Source organism: Mesoplodon densirostris, chromosome 4, assembly GCF_025265405.1.
Source record: "Mesoplodon densirostris isolate mMesDen1 chromosome 4, mMesDen1 primary haplotype, whole genome shotgun sequence".
NCBI classification, from domain to species: domain Eukaryota; kingdom Metazoa; phylum Chordata; class Mammalia; order Artiodactyla; family Ziphiidae; genus Mesoplodon; species Mesoplodon densirostris.
The window spans coordinates 169,027,968-169,042,034 of record NC_082664.1 but is presented as its reverse complement, the minus strand read 5'-3'; the positions used below and the strand labels follow the sequence as shown (position 1 = coordinate 169,042,034).

At 36.4% G+C, this 14,067-nt stretch overlaps 1 protein-coding gene across 1 annotated transcript in view; it reads right to left on the bottom strand.

Annotated features, from left to right (window-relative positions):
• Positions 1 to 14,067, bottom strand: part of MALRD1 (MAM and LDL receptor class A domain containing 1) — a 625,167-nt gene that overhangs the window by 267,407 nt on the left and 343,693 nt on the right. The window contains exons 28-29 of the mRNA XM_060096153.1: positions 9,177 to 9,422; positions 7,442 to 7,599 (exon numbers count right to left, since the gene is read on the bottom strand). Of these exons, the coding sequence (XP_059952136.1) occupies positions 7,442 to 7,599; positions 9,177 to 9,422 (404 nt within the window). The remainder of the gene's footprint in view (positions 1 to 7,441; positions 7,600 to 9,176; positions 9,423 to 14,067) is intronic.

The following is a 14,067-nucleotide window of genomic DNA, read 5'->3' as shown; positions in this document are numbered from 1 at the left end:
AATAGTAGCAGTTATTTCATCCTCTGCTAGATTTTGTCATTTAACACAAGTTTACTAAGTCGCAATTTTGGATTTTAAAAAATATTTTAATAATTAGTATTAATTTAACTTGTTTCTTTGTAATTCTAGTATTTTATGCATTTATAACAGTATGCTGAGAAGTAATTCAGAAGTTCATCAGACTGCCAAAGAAGTCTGTAACACACACGAACACATACACAGACTATTGATTAAGAGCTCCTGATCTTGAAGATTTCTGCTTTTAATTTAGAGGTCTCAGTTTTCAAAGAGGGAAAAATAGTTATCAAGTTTGATCATACTAGAAAACAGAGAGAAAGAGAGAGAGGTGGGGGGGGAAGATTCTGAAAGAATAGATGTTTGCAACACTTTTAATGATTTCATGTTTGAATAAAAATTAAGAGCTTTCATCTAGCTAGTTTTGTTCTTATAAAAATCAAATTACATTGCTTCTAATTCATTCTTTGCTCACCAACATTAAAATGTAACTATTAAACATGATTTTGAAAACTTTGAATTATTTAGATATGAGGTAGAGTGATTTAGATAGATACGGTTATTATTACTAGATGTTGACAAGCTGTTAAAAAACAAACAAAACTACAGAAGCTGCTAAACACAAAGTAATCCCCTCCCCTCTCTAACATGTGTGGGGACAGGCCTATGGATTTATTAATATGCAGAGATGGATCTCTAATTTGTATGATCTCAGAGCCACTGGAAAACTTTGATGAACGGTAATATATTTGCCTCTTGAGTATGAGAATGTTTTAAAATCTAACAGCAGAAGTTGAGTGCAGTGGTTTAGAACATGGATTTTGGAGTTAGAATTGGCTTTAATCCTGATGATACCACTTAATATTTATGTGACCTGGGTCTCAATTTCATGGTCTGTTAAATTAGGACAAAATATCTACCTTACAGATTTACTCTGAAGATTAAGTGAATTACTATGTGTAAAAAAAGACTTAGCACATTGTATAGAAAAAAGAAATTGGCCACGATATGGAAGTAACCTAAGTGTCAATTGACAGATGAATGGATAAAGAAGATGTGGTGTATGTATATATATATATATATATGTATGTATATACACATATACATACATATATATATAAAGGAATATTACTCAGCCATTAATAAACAAATGAAATTTTGCCATTTGCAACAACGTGGACGGACCTAGAGAATATTATGCTACGTGAAATAAGTTAGAGAAAGACAAATACTGTATGTTTTCACTTATATGTGGAACATGAAAAATAAAACGAATGAATATAACAAAACAGAAACAGACTCATAGATACAGAGAACAAACTGGTGGTTACCAGTGGGGAGAGGGGTGGGGAGAGGGGCAAGATAGAAGAAGGGATTAAGAGGTAAAGAGTACCAGGCATAAAATAAATGAGATACATGGATGAAATGTACAGCATAGTGAAAATAACCAATATTTTATAATAGCTTTTAATGGAGTATAACCTATAAAAATATTGAATCACTCTGTTGTACACCTGAAACTTATATAACACTGTAAATCAACTATACTTCAATTAATAAAAAGAAATCAGTCAATAACTAGAGGCTTGTCACAAGAGCAGTAGCAGTAGTGGGAATAGAAAGGGAAGTGAAACAGCAGTAATAGTAGTGAGAACAATCTTTAGAGCTGACCATATGAGTCTCTTGAAAAGTAAAACTCTGGGATCAATTTAACTAAATTGTTAGCATCTTAATAGAAATCTTAATAGAAGGGACTCCACTGGCTGCCTGTGAGTCCTAGTGGGCAGCACCAGGAGGTAAAGGAAGAAGTGAGAAGTGAGAAGTTTAGAAAAATCTCACTTAGTCAAAAATAAACCTGGAATAAATATTGCCATGTTCTCTAAGGAACATTTATTTTACATAAATCATGGCATTGTGATCTTGTGGCAACTAATTAATAAAACTCTGGGTGTGTTGATCTCTTGCAAGGCTATAGCTTGAAATGCAAAGATCTTTTCTCCCTTGATTTGGTCAAGGTCACTAATATAGTAGCCCCCAATCTACGCAGATTGAATTGTTAATGTGCTGAAACAATTCCAGAAAAGCAAATAAAGTTCTGGTACTAAAGTTCAGTTTAATGGATTTACAGCCCCCAATGCACGTGACAGTCTTTGAAAAATCGATTTTCTCTATCCAGCTTCCATGTATCCTCTCTACCCATATTCTCTACATCCTTTACTCTGAAATAATGAATAAAATCCCAACAATGTGACTAAAATAGCATCAGATATTCAGTAGGCTGAAGAGATCAAAAGATGCCTAAATATAAAAATCTGTCTGACATACTCTTAGGCACGTTAGTATTAGCAATTAGTTGTAAACCTTCTCACGTTAGGACTGTGGTGAGTGTGTGTGACAGGGACAGGGTAGTGGTGGGTTAGGATGGATGAAGAATGCCCACTTTTTTCAGTTGACTCTTAAACCCAACTGATGCTCATTGTTTGCTAGGTTGAGGGTAAAACAGAAGCAGAACTTCCAGGCTTCTAAGTAGGCAAAGGAATCTGGCTTTTCCTTTGTTGATCTGACATTTTCCACTGCCTATTAAACAAAATCTGTATTTCCATATTGAATTTCCAGGAAGTATGTAAGAGCTCTGAATAAGAAGTTAGAAAAATTGGATTTATATCTTAACTTTTTTCTTAAAATACCGTATGAGCTGGGACAAGAAATACAACCTCATAATCTTAATTCCTTCATCTGCAAAATGAAGAGTTTAAACATATTTTGAAGGACCCCACCAGCTCTAAAATTCTCTGAATCACTAAGCAAGATAAAGCAATAAGCTAATTTAATTACGTTCTTGCATCATAGCTAGGTTGCTATAATCAGGAGGGCTCTCCTGAACTACATTCCTGAATGTATATATTATGTTTTCTATCATGATGGCATAATGGATAGTCCTGAATGCCTTCAGTCAAATAGATTCAAATTCCCTACAGCATGCAAGTCATCTTGATTAAAATATCAACAGTTTATCAAAGATGGAGTATTTCTAAAACACAGTAATGTCCTTCAGGTAGCAGGTGTTCCTGCATTTTATTCACATGGCTAGTTGAAAAGATGCAAAGGTCTTTTGTTTCGTGATGAGACTAGATAGACATTTTACCTATGAAAACAATTTATCAAACACAAGTAAATTTTAAAATTCCCCCAAAATTCTTTTTAGCATATTAAAATTGACATATTACTCATAATTAATTAACCCCATCAGAAAACAAGTGACCAGAAAAATCTGTAAAATTAAATATAATTGTAAAAACAAGTTAATTTTTATGTTGTGGAACTCTTACTCTACTCCTGAACATTTGTTTCATATTTTGTTTTAAATCTTAGATGGTTTGAAAAGTAATACATTTAAAGTTAATGCAAAATTTAATACTGAATGTAAATGAGTTAAATGGTAGGTAAAAGTGATGGATGTTATCAAGAACAAACATACTATTTTAAGAATGGATTATTACTACATTCAGAAAAAGATATGACCCATGTATTTTAATTTAGATTATCAACTTTCAATCTTCTCTCATAGACAGAAATCAGATTGTGTAACATTCTAATCTTAATTTTTATAATACCTGAGTTCAAGTCCTAGCTCATCCACTTACTTATAACCTTGGACTTCCTACTTAGCCCATCTGAGTTTTGACTGACTCACCCATTAAATGAACACAGTGGAATGGCAGGGATAACAAGCAATTCCCATGGACTAAATCCCACTTACAAAGTGGCTTGGCCCAAGCAGTGAGGGATAGCTAATAATCCTTCTACCTGGTAGACTCTTTTTTCTCATTAAAAAAAAAAAAAGCAAACTATTGTATTTTAAAAAGTAATTTCTCTTGAAAAACTGTAACTACTTCATTTTATTGTGTGTGCTTTACATTTATAACTAAAGCAAACTTCAAGGAAAGAAAAAAATTAAGGTTAATTTCTCAATAATATGCTCTTTCCACCTTGTCAGAATTCACCAATCACTTTAAGATGCAAAGATTACATTTGATTTAATTACATCTCTTTAGTGAAAAGTCTTCACGTGACTGAAAGCAAGAAATATAGAGGGAAAATATAATATAGACAATATGTAAAATAGTACTGCTCTTTACTGAGTGTTTCCTAAAGCAGTAGCTTTGCCTTGCTGGGGTTTCCCTGAATTCACTCCTTTATAACAGGATAGTTTAAGAATCACACATATCCATTATAAGAATTATTATTCATTTTTCCTCTTAAAAAATGATCCCGTGCAATGAATATAGATCTCAGTAAAACAGAGTCCCTATTTCATTATGAAGAGTAGAAAACTCAGTATAATCAGTGAGGAACACTGGGGATAAGGGTGAGCGGTGAACACATAAGTTTGGGATGTAAACATACCTGGATTCAAACTCCCATCTGTCACTGACTGGCTATGTGGCTATAGGATGGTTAGTTATTTCTATGGGACCCTCTTTAGTAAAATGGGGCTCACTTTATTTACCTCAGAGGGTTGTGCTAGGAATTACATGAAATAGTGTGTGTTGGTAAATGTAACTCTCAGTATGTATTATTCTGGTTGTGATCTGTAATCGATACTACCCTTTAAAACTAGATTGTCATTAAATTATTGGTCAGTGGTTACATGCCTTTTGCATCTGATTGCATGTATATATTTCAGACCTAGATTTCAGATTCTCCAGATTAGACTTTAATGTAGTGCATGTAATGCATAACAGCCATTCCTGCACAAGGATTATCTCAAACAAGGGGTGTCCTGAGCCCAGCACTGGGCTCTGGGAGGGAACTACTCCCCTCTTTCAATCCCTTCATCCAGCAGTCCCTTCTGTGAAGAGCTGAGAGACATAAGGACTAAAGCCTCAAGGCTTTGCCTTAAATATTTTATAATGTATCTATTGAAATAGAATAAATATAAATGAACAGCCAGTGAGCAGGAAGAATTTCTGGAGTTGTGAGGCACACTCAGAAAAAAAGGAATAATCATGGTGGGCAAAAGCGGTCAAGGAATGTTTTGTGAAAGACTGAATCTACCAGATTGTGTTAGACTTGGTATGGAGGGAAGAGGGGAACACAGAAGGAGGCATTCCTGAGGAAAGGCAGAGGAAACTGGGCCAGGGGCAACATATGTATAGATTGGGAACATTTTAAAAGATGAGGAATAAAGAAAGAAAGAAAAGGTAGCATCCCTGACCCTACTGTGTTTGCCATCTGGCTAGGACAATTTCCAACTAATGAGCAAGGTAAAAATCCAGCATGTCTCCACACAGAGAGAAGCCTAAGAAGTACTTTGCAATGATGATCAGAAATATGTATTGTTAATTACCAAAAATGAAACAATTGACCTAAAATTCATGAATATAAAATCAATGTATATTATGAAAAGTTTCTCTCCTTTGTAATAAATGTCACTGAATAATAATAGGCATATATATATATATATATATATATATATATATTTTTAATACAGTAGGAAAACGGGTCTCTAAAGATGCTGTTAAATGTCCATAGGAGGGCTTCCCTGGTGGCGCAGTGGTTGAGAGTCCGCCTGCCGATGCAGGGGACACGGGTTCGTGCCCCGATCCCGGAAGATCCCACATGCCGCGGAGCGGCTGGGCCCGTGAGCCATGGCCGCGGAGCCTGTGTGTCCGGAGCCTGTGCTCCGCAACGGGAGAGGCCACAGCAGTGAGAGGCCCGCGTACAGCAAAAAAAAAAAAAAAAAAAAAAAAAAAAAATGTCCATAGGAATCAATTGGAGGAAACATGGGAGCTCAACGTGACTTGATAGGAAGACTTATATCTCAAAATAGTTTAATTTTACATTTTATAGTAATATAAAATTTATTACTATAAGAGAGGAGAAATGTAAATATGAGTGAAACAAATAATAAAAGCAAAATCCAGTGTACCAAGTCCTTCACATGGTACTGTTGAAAAAAGAGAAAAGAGGCTCAAATGGAGTCACTTGTGCTAAGCCCCATGACAGGAAACTAACACTTAACACTTAACCTAACTGAAGTTTCAAGTTCCTTCAGGACTGTAATCATAACCAGTCAGCACTAGGAAAGTAATCTGCTCAACAGAACCTTTCCATCCTCCTCAGAAGGGCAACTTTCCCTGAAGCAATGCATTTTTTGCTAGTAATTTCCTTTTTCTGCCTCCTTTCTGCCTTTAAAAACCTCTCCTTTTCCACAGCTTGGCAGGGCTCCTTTCTATTTATTTGCTACATGGGATGATGTCCAATTCATGAATCGTTCAATAAAGCAATTTGATCTTTAAATTTACTCAGTTGAATTTTTGTTATTGAGCAGTATAGACCATATAATCCAGTATCACATTCAATAGAGTACTGGCAAAATACTCTTACAAGAACTTGAAGCCTTACATACATTTCGGTAAGTTTTCATATTTAAATATAATAATAAATCACTGTGGTATTGCTGCATGTATTTTATTAGGCAGGCTTTTCTGCATTATTATAGAAGAATCCTAAAATATAAAGTTAACTCAGGTTTTAGATAAAACATGAACTATGCAGCATTAGCTATTCAGATATATGAGGCCTTTGGTATTCTGGTCAGGCATTTTCTATCAGTGTCAGGGCACTTCACCGAAGCCCAAGTGTGATAAAACAATAATGGCCTCTAGAGCATGGTTTTAGAGTAAGCTTTCTTGGAATTCTAACGAGATTCTTGAAATGAACACACATGTGCACACACACACACATACACATTCACACACACACTTATCTCCTTTTTGCTGCTCTTGTAACTTGCCAAAGAGTAAAGGTATATGAACCACATCTCATTAATATTAATGTATACTTTGGTATTTTGGTCCCTGAACACTGTCACTCTGTTAAACGAAATTAAAGCCCTGACAGAAACATCTAATTAACCCACAGTAAGAAAATGCATTACTGTGTCATAGTTAATAAGCAGTTCAATGTAATCATACCTTCATCATTCTCCTGATCGGTTCTGTCCTTTGCACAGTGTGTGCTTAGAACCAGAATGTCTAATATTAACTCCCTTAATGATTGCTTATATATGAGTTAAAATGGATAGCTGCTGTGCTTTCAGATGTACAAATAATCTAGTTTCTTTTACTGAGAAGGACTGGGAAAGAAATACCTAAACTTGTGTGTCTTAGACTAATTGTTACCCTAAAAGGAGTCTCTGGGATTCAGTCACAACCACAGGGTACAACGCTGGGCTCAAAGCTGGTTCCCATGCCCAGTTTACTAAACTCCACAGAGTATCTGAACCACAAGTAGCAGCTCCCTCTGATGGGAGGAGGCTTCCCAGGGCCAGGTAAGCAGAGTTGTGATAATCTTCTTTTGGCCATGTGCTGTCTCTAGGAAACTTCACTAAGCTCAGAGGCATTGCAGGAGAAGATCCTACCTTAATGAGGACCTGAATGGATCCTGTGGCTTTTGTGGATATAAAATACCAGAAGCTCATGGTGCAGGCAGCGCTGGCTTCTTGCCACAGACCACTCCTGAGGTGTGCTTCTTCGCCCCGAAGGCCCACCGGAGTAGCCTCCAGATACAAGAAGTGCCCTGGGAACAAGATGGGATTCAGATAACGCAAAAATGACATTGAGGGGATTATGTTAGCTTTTCCATCTTTGGGTTTTGAATTACATTTCTATGATCTGAACTGCCAAAGGTATTTCTGCTTGAAAGAGAAAGGAAATCTAATAGCGTTGCCTCTGGTTCACTGACAGAACAATAACCAACTGTCTCTGTTTTAACAAAGTACTTCACGGTATGCAGATTAACTGATCTGCCAGGATATTTATGCCATGGACTCAACAAGGTAGTTACACAAATTATTTCATGGACTCCCCAACTCTCCAGTTATTGTAAAACAATGCAAAGACTGTCTATGAAATACAAATAGAGGGATATGACATACTTTCGAAAATTCAGTCATCCATTGAGTACATAAATGAAAGGCTAAGGATTTTAATATACAACACACAAGGAAAGATATTGAGTTTTCTGCTTGTGTATCTAAATATCCAAAACATTTTATGTATGTATAGCTGAGTGTTTGAATGAAACTTACACCTACCTTTCTTTGTCATGGTTGCTCTGGCTTGGAGAGCTTTGTTTTATCACAGGCCTGTGAAATGTCAATATTTCCTACTCTGTAGCATCCAGGAATTCAGGATCCCTTCTTTATTCTCCTAATGTCTTTTGCCCCTTGACCAATGAAACTGAGACCTGACCTCAGCTCACTGTAAAAATGAGCCATACCTAGCACCCTTCACATAGATGATCTTACAGCTACAACTGCACGCCTCTACAGCTTTCTAACTGCTTTCCCCTTCACACAGATCATCTCATTTGATCTTGACAATCCCTGTTCGGTACACAGGGCAAATTCTATTATCTCCATTGGACAGATGAGAAGTTTGAGAATCTGAAAAGTTAAATGACTCTCTAATGATCACATGAGTGGCAGAATACACAGTTACTGATTACAAGTATGTGTCATTTAGGAAAGGTACCTGAGAGCGGCATATATTATCATCTATCTACAATTATCAAAGTAATATTCAATTTTAATTACTCACTGTTATATGTTAAATGGTGTCCCCCCTAAGATGTGAAAGTCCTAATTCTAGTCCCTGTGACTGTGACTTTATTAGGAAATAGGGTCTGTGCTGATGATCAAGTTAAAATAAAGTCATGAGGGTGGGCCCTAGTCTAGTAAGACTGTTATAATAAAAAGGGGAAATTTAGTCACAGAGATAGACATGCATAGAGGGAAGACAATGCAAAGACAAAAGGAGTGTACCACCTACAAGCCAAGTGCCTGAAGCTACCAGAAGCTAGGTGAGAGGCATGGAACAGATGATTCTCCTTCAAGGACCTCAAAAGGAACTAGCCCTACTGACACCTTGATTTCAGATTTCTAGCCTCCAAAACTGTGAGACAATAAACGTCTGCTGTTTACACCACCCAGTCTGTGGCAGTCTGTTATGCAGTCCCAGGAGACAAATACACTTGTTAAACGTTCGACTCAGTTGCCCTGGCACCACGGTGGTCTCTCCAGATGCTCTCAGGGAAGATAACGTGATGCGCACTGTGAATGTGATTAGAGTGACTGGAACAACCTAATAACCTACCATTTTCATTTCCAAGTGTGTGGTCTCTGGGAGGTCTTAGGCTTTGAGGAGAGCCAACCCCCAAAACCCAATCAAAGTTTTCAGCCAAAGAGTTTTGCCAACCACACCAGCCTTTTTCAAAAGTACAGGAGCTACCGCAGTCATTTTCATCAGTATAATCTCCACAGTCGTCTACAAAATTACAGTTTTGCTCCGATTTATAACATTTGCCATTCTGACATTCCTGATAACCATATGGACAGTTACCTAAAAAACAGAAAACAAAGAAAGGATGAGGAAACACTCCTAACACATTAGTGAGGTTAAAAGGTAGTAAGAGTAGATTCCCTTTAATATGTAAAGAAACATGGTGTCCTTAGGAGTTTGGGGCATCTGACCCCTACCTCTCTCTCTCCTAATCCCCTCTAGGTTCTGGTCTATAGTTCACTCACAAGCATCATTCAAAATGAAAAAAAAAAATTAAGCATCAATTTATTGATCTAGGAAAGTACCCCAATTCTCCTCAAATACAGCACTTCCTGTAAGCTATACTCAAAAAATATAAAAGCCAAAGTGAGGCTTTCCATTTTTTATCCTGAAACAAAATCTTTAGGGTAATAAGAGTTTATATATTACAGGGTATTTGAAAGTACATTCCATCAGCATCCTTGCACTCCAACATTTATCAGAAGCCAAACATATATGATACTTCCTCAGAAGCAGGGACGTGAATATACAAGTAATATCCAACTTTCCAACAGATTTTTCTTCTCCAAAACATTTATTTGTCAGTTGTTTGGAATTTTAGGAGCAATTTCCCGACAAAGCAATGTCAACCATAAAGACCTTTCCACAGAGTTTAAGATAAAGAGCAATGCTTTTGAACAACTGAGTTTAAACTGATTCTGATACTTATCAGTTATGCGACTTGGATCATACACTTGATGAGCTTTAGTGTCCCTATCTAAAGAGAAAGAAAAATAGTAAAAACTAGAGAAGTTAAGCTAATTAGAGGGACTTGTTTATATCACCAGTGCCTAGAACAGTACCTGGCCCTTCACAGGCAATCAGTAAATATTAGTTAAATAAATGAATGAGCAAAAGTGTTTTGGAAATGACAAACCAGTTCAATATGCACAGTCAAGGTATTACTATTGTCCTGCTCCACTATTACAATAGAACATAACCACCATGGGTGACAATATTTCAGCAGGAAAAGCTGTTCTGAGATCCAGCTTGGGCATCAGCTTCACATTTGCTTTGTGACACTATAGAATCTGAAAGTTTTTTCCTTCCCATCTTCCTTGTCTGCCTGTTAGGGGAGCTGGTAATACCACTTTCTACTTCATTTTTAGTCGGTAGCTTCCATGGCCTGAGGCAGAGTGTCTGAAGATTGAGGATTGGTGTGCATTAGAGGTAGGAAGTGATTCAGGGATTTAATGGAAGGTGTTCTGGGAATCGGAAACTCCTGCTGATAAAATCTCATAGAAAAGCTTTTATGTTCTGGATCGGTCTCACATTTTAGATAACAGATGGCTAAGAGAGAAGAAGTGGCAGGAGAGGAATAGAAGGCCATGTAGAAACCACTGGGGAGGAGGCTGGTGTTCTGAAGCCTCCTAGCCATTTTGTGTGCTAAACTCTTCTTGGACTGCACGCTCAAGATTGCCTAATTAAATGGCCTTTACATTTGCAAAGCCTTTGAAAATAAGTTTCAACCATGCATTGTCTCTAACAAAACTTTCTTGTCTGGGTTAATTGCTACCATTTTCTTTTCTTGCAGTGTGGGATTAAACTATTTTTATTTAGGTGCCCAGTTCAGCTAGCAGATTGGAGGTTAAGACAAAATACCTTTGATGTTTCAATTACAGAGCTTGACTCAGAATTGTAACATTAAAGCATTTTTGAGCTTTAATGGAAATGGAGATCACTTACATTAACCCTCTCATTTATAGATGAGAAAACTGAGGATTATAGATGTTAAATGACTTGCTGATTTTTCAAGAGCAGAAATGCAATTTGGACCCTGGTCTGTTGTCTTCAGAATTATTTTTTAAAAATCCATTGACTTGAAGAGCAGTGATAGGTCAACTATTGCAAACACAAGACCACCGAGGGACAGAAATGGTGGTGTTGACTACTAGATGCAGTATCTCTCATGGATCTGTTGAGAACCTGAGAAATTACTAGATCATTTGATGTTATACAATTGATATTTGTATTGATTCTGTCAATTCCAATTTGTTTGGGGAGTAAAAACAAATTTACTGGTTTTAAAGATGTTTTCTCCAAAGCAAGTGAATCAAGCTAAAATCTAATTCTTTTAAAACACACAAGAAAATAATTTGGACATGTTTCTAAATGGAAACATAGAGCCCGATATACACCACAATCATTATAGCTAGTATTTTAAGATAGTCACAGTGATTAAGTTTTATCTATCTAAAACATAAATACCTGCATAATTTAAAAATACAGTAATTCGAATATGACCCAAGATTAATTTTGAACAGAAAGCCCTCTATGTTAATAAAGAAAATTTCACTGCTATAACGCATTCTATTCATAAAATAACAAAAAATACTTTTGGTAAACATCAAGGGAAGTTATCAACTAATGTTATTTACCTATTTCTAAATTATTTTCCATGCTTGTTGTTTTGTCCAAAGAAATCAGCTACTTGAAAGTAGGGTGTATACCTTTAAATGATTCTGATATTAAGGCTCTTATGAAACTGTGTTCATTTTTACAGAAAAAAATATTGTTTAAATTAGGCAGTGACCCTGTTGATAGGCAGTTTAATTTTGTAAGAAAGAACAAATTATAAAAGTTAAAAACCTCCCATGTAAACCTTAGAGACATCTGAAACTTAATATGCTTAAATTCAAACTGATTCTTCCCCTCCAAACTTTCTCACTGAACAGTCTTTCTCATCTGTATTAATGGCAACTCCAGTTATTCAGAGAAAAAATATCTTGTAAGGAGCTCTGTATGGTAGAGTCTGACTCCACTTTTTGATGTATGACTTGATTGCTGAGAGCCCTTCCCATTGTGTTCTACATCTGGGAAAGCTGGTAAGAAAGTCCAGGTGCTCCCCCTGTTGGTAGAAGATTCAAACTACGCAAGCCCCTACCTATGCACAGGAATCCTCAGCCAGGTCCCACCACTTAACCACCATAAAACTCTATCCCAGTTTTCTTTCCTCGTTCTCTAAAACTACTTTTGGACATGCCTAGGAGCTACCTTGATTTCCTAGAAAGCCTCATTATGTGAGTAACAGACATTTTCAAACCATCTTGGTGTGTATGTGGTGTCATCAGTCTTGATATCTGAACCAAATTTTGGATGACGGACCATCTTGTAATTGAGGATGGCCCCAAGTTCTAGGAGCTGTAATAATAATATATACAACATTTTATCTCATAACTCACATGTAATCTTTCAGTGAATTCTGTCAATTGTCAATCCTACCATTAGAATATATCTCATTACCTCTACTGTTACTATTTTGGCTCAAGCCACTATCATTTTTTTGTGATTGTATTGCAGTGCTTTCCTTCCTGATCTCTGCACCCTACCCTTGCCCTGTATGGTCCATTAAACAATAAAGAACCATGCTGAGGTTAACAGATAAAAGCTATTATACATACAATGGATAAAAAACAAAGTCCTATTGTATAGCACAGGGAACTATATTCAATATCCTATGATAAACCATAATGGAAAAGAATATAAAAAAGAATGTGTGTGTGTGTGTGTGTGTGTGTGTATACACACATAATTGAATCATTTTGCTGTACAGCAGAAATTAACACATTATGCATCAACTATACTTCAATAAAAATATTACAAATATTTACAAGAATATTTACATGGTGATATTTTAAATAAATTGAATGTTACTTCTCTGCCCCAAACTCTACGTTAATTAAATACTATTCCCCATTACAAGGAACTAGGTCTTCTTGGGAAAATGGTCTATTTGGGGTTAAGGAAAAGAAAGTCCAAGATGAGCCTGGGAATTTGTGTGTGTGTGTGCCAAAAATTAATGAAGTTCTCCAAAAATTACAACATTAGGATGAAATGTTGAACTACTGGTCAAATCAGAAATAATTTCAGCATCAAAATAAGTAATGAGAGGACTCTGGCTCTTAGCACATGTAGTAAGAAAGAGTAAGAAGGTATGAAATTATCCTCCAGCCATAAACAACTAGAAACCTGGGAAAAAATCTATGAAAGAAGTGTTCACAGACACTGCACAACAGAAAGCATGGGATTGTGATCTCTTAGAGAAAGGGAAAAAAAGGCAAATCCTATATAGGATCATGCCAGACTTCTTCTTGGAGGAACTTTCAAGACTGTAGCTCCAAAATGGTCAGCCCAGCAGAAAGTGAGGTTGCAGTGAGTTGAGGAGACAGAGACTTACACAGATAGAATTTGCAAGGCAGGGTGGTGGAGAAACAGGAGGTATGTAGCTAAGGGGATCCAGAGATATGCTTACGGCTTTGCTGAATTCTAATTTTCATGTTTGCAGGGTAAAATCCACAAAGAGAGACAGGGAACAACTTCTAAGAAAACAATAACTAGGAGATATAAGCTGAAAAATTACCAGAATTTACAGAAGACCAGATATCTTTGAGTTACTGCCAGCCAGAGTGGAGAGTCCTTGGCGAATAAACAGGGTATTCAGTAGGAAATCCAGAAAGGGTACAATTTAGTAACAAGCAAAGAGACCCTAGTAGGAAGTAGTCTCTAGACCATGGATTGGAACTATAGTCTCAGGACCAAATCTGGTCTACCACTTGTTTAAGTAAATAACATTTTATTGGGATTTAGCCATGCCCACTTGTTTATATATTGATATTACCTAGGGTTATTTTCACATTGAAATGGTTGTTGAGTAGTTTCAGTCAGG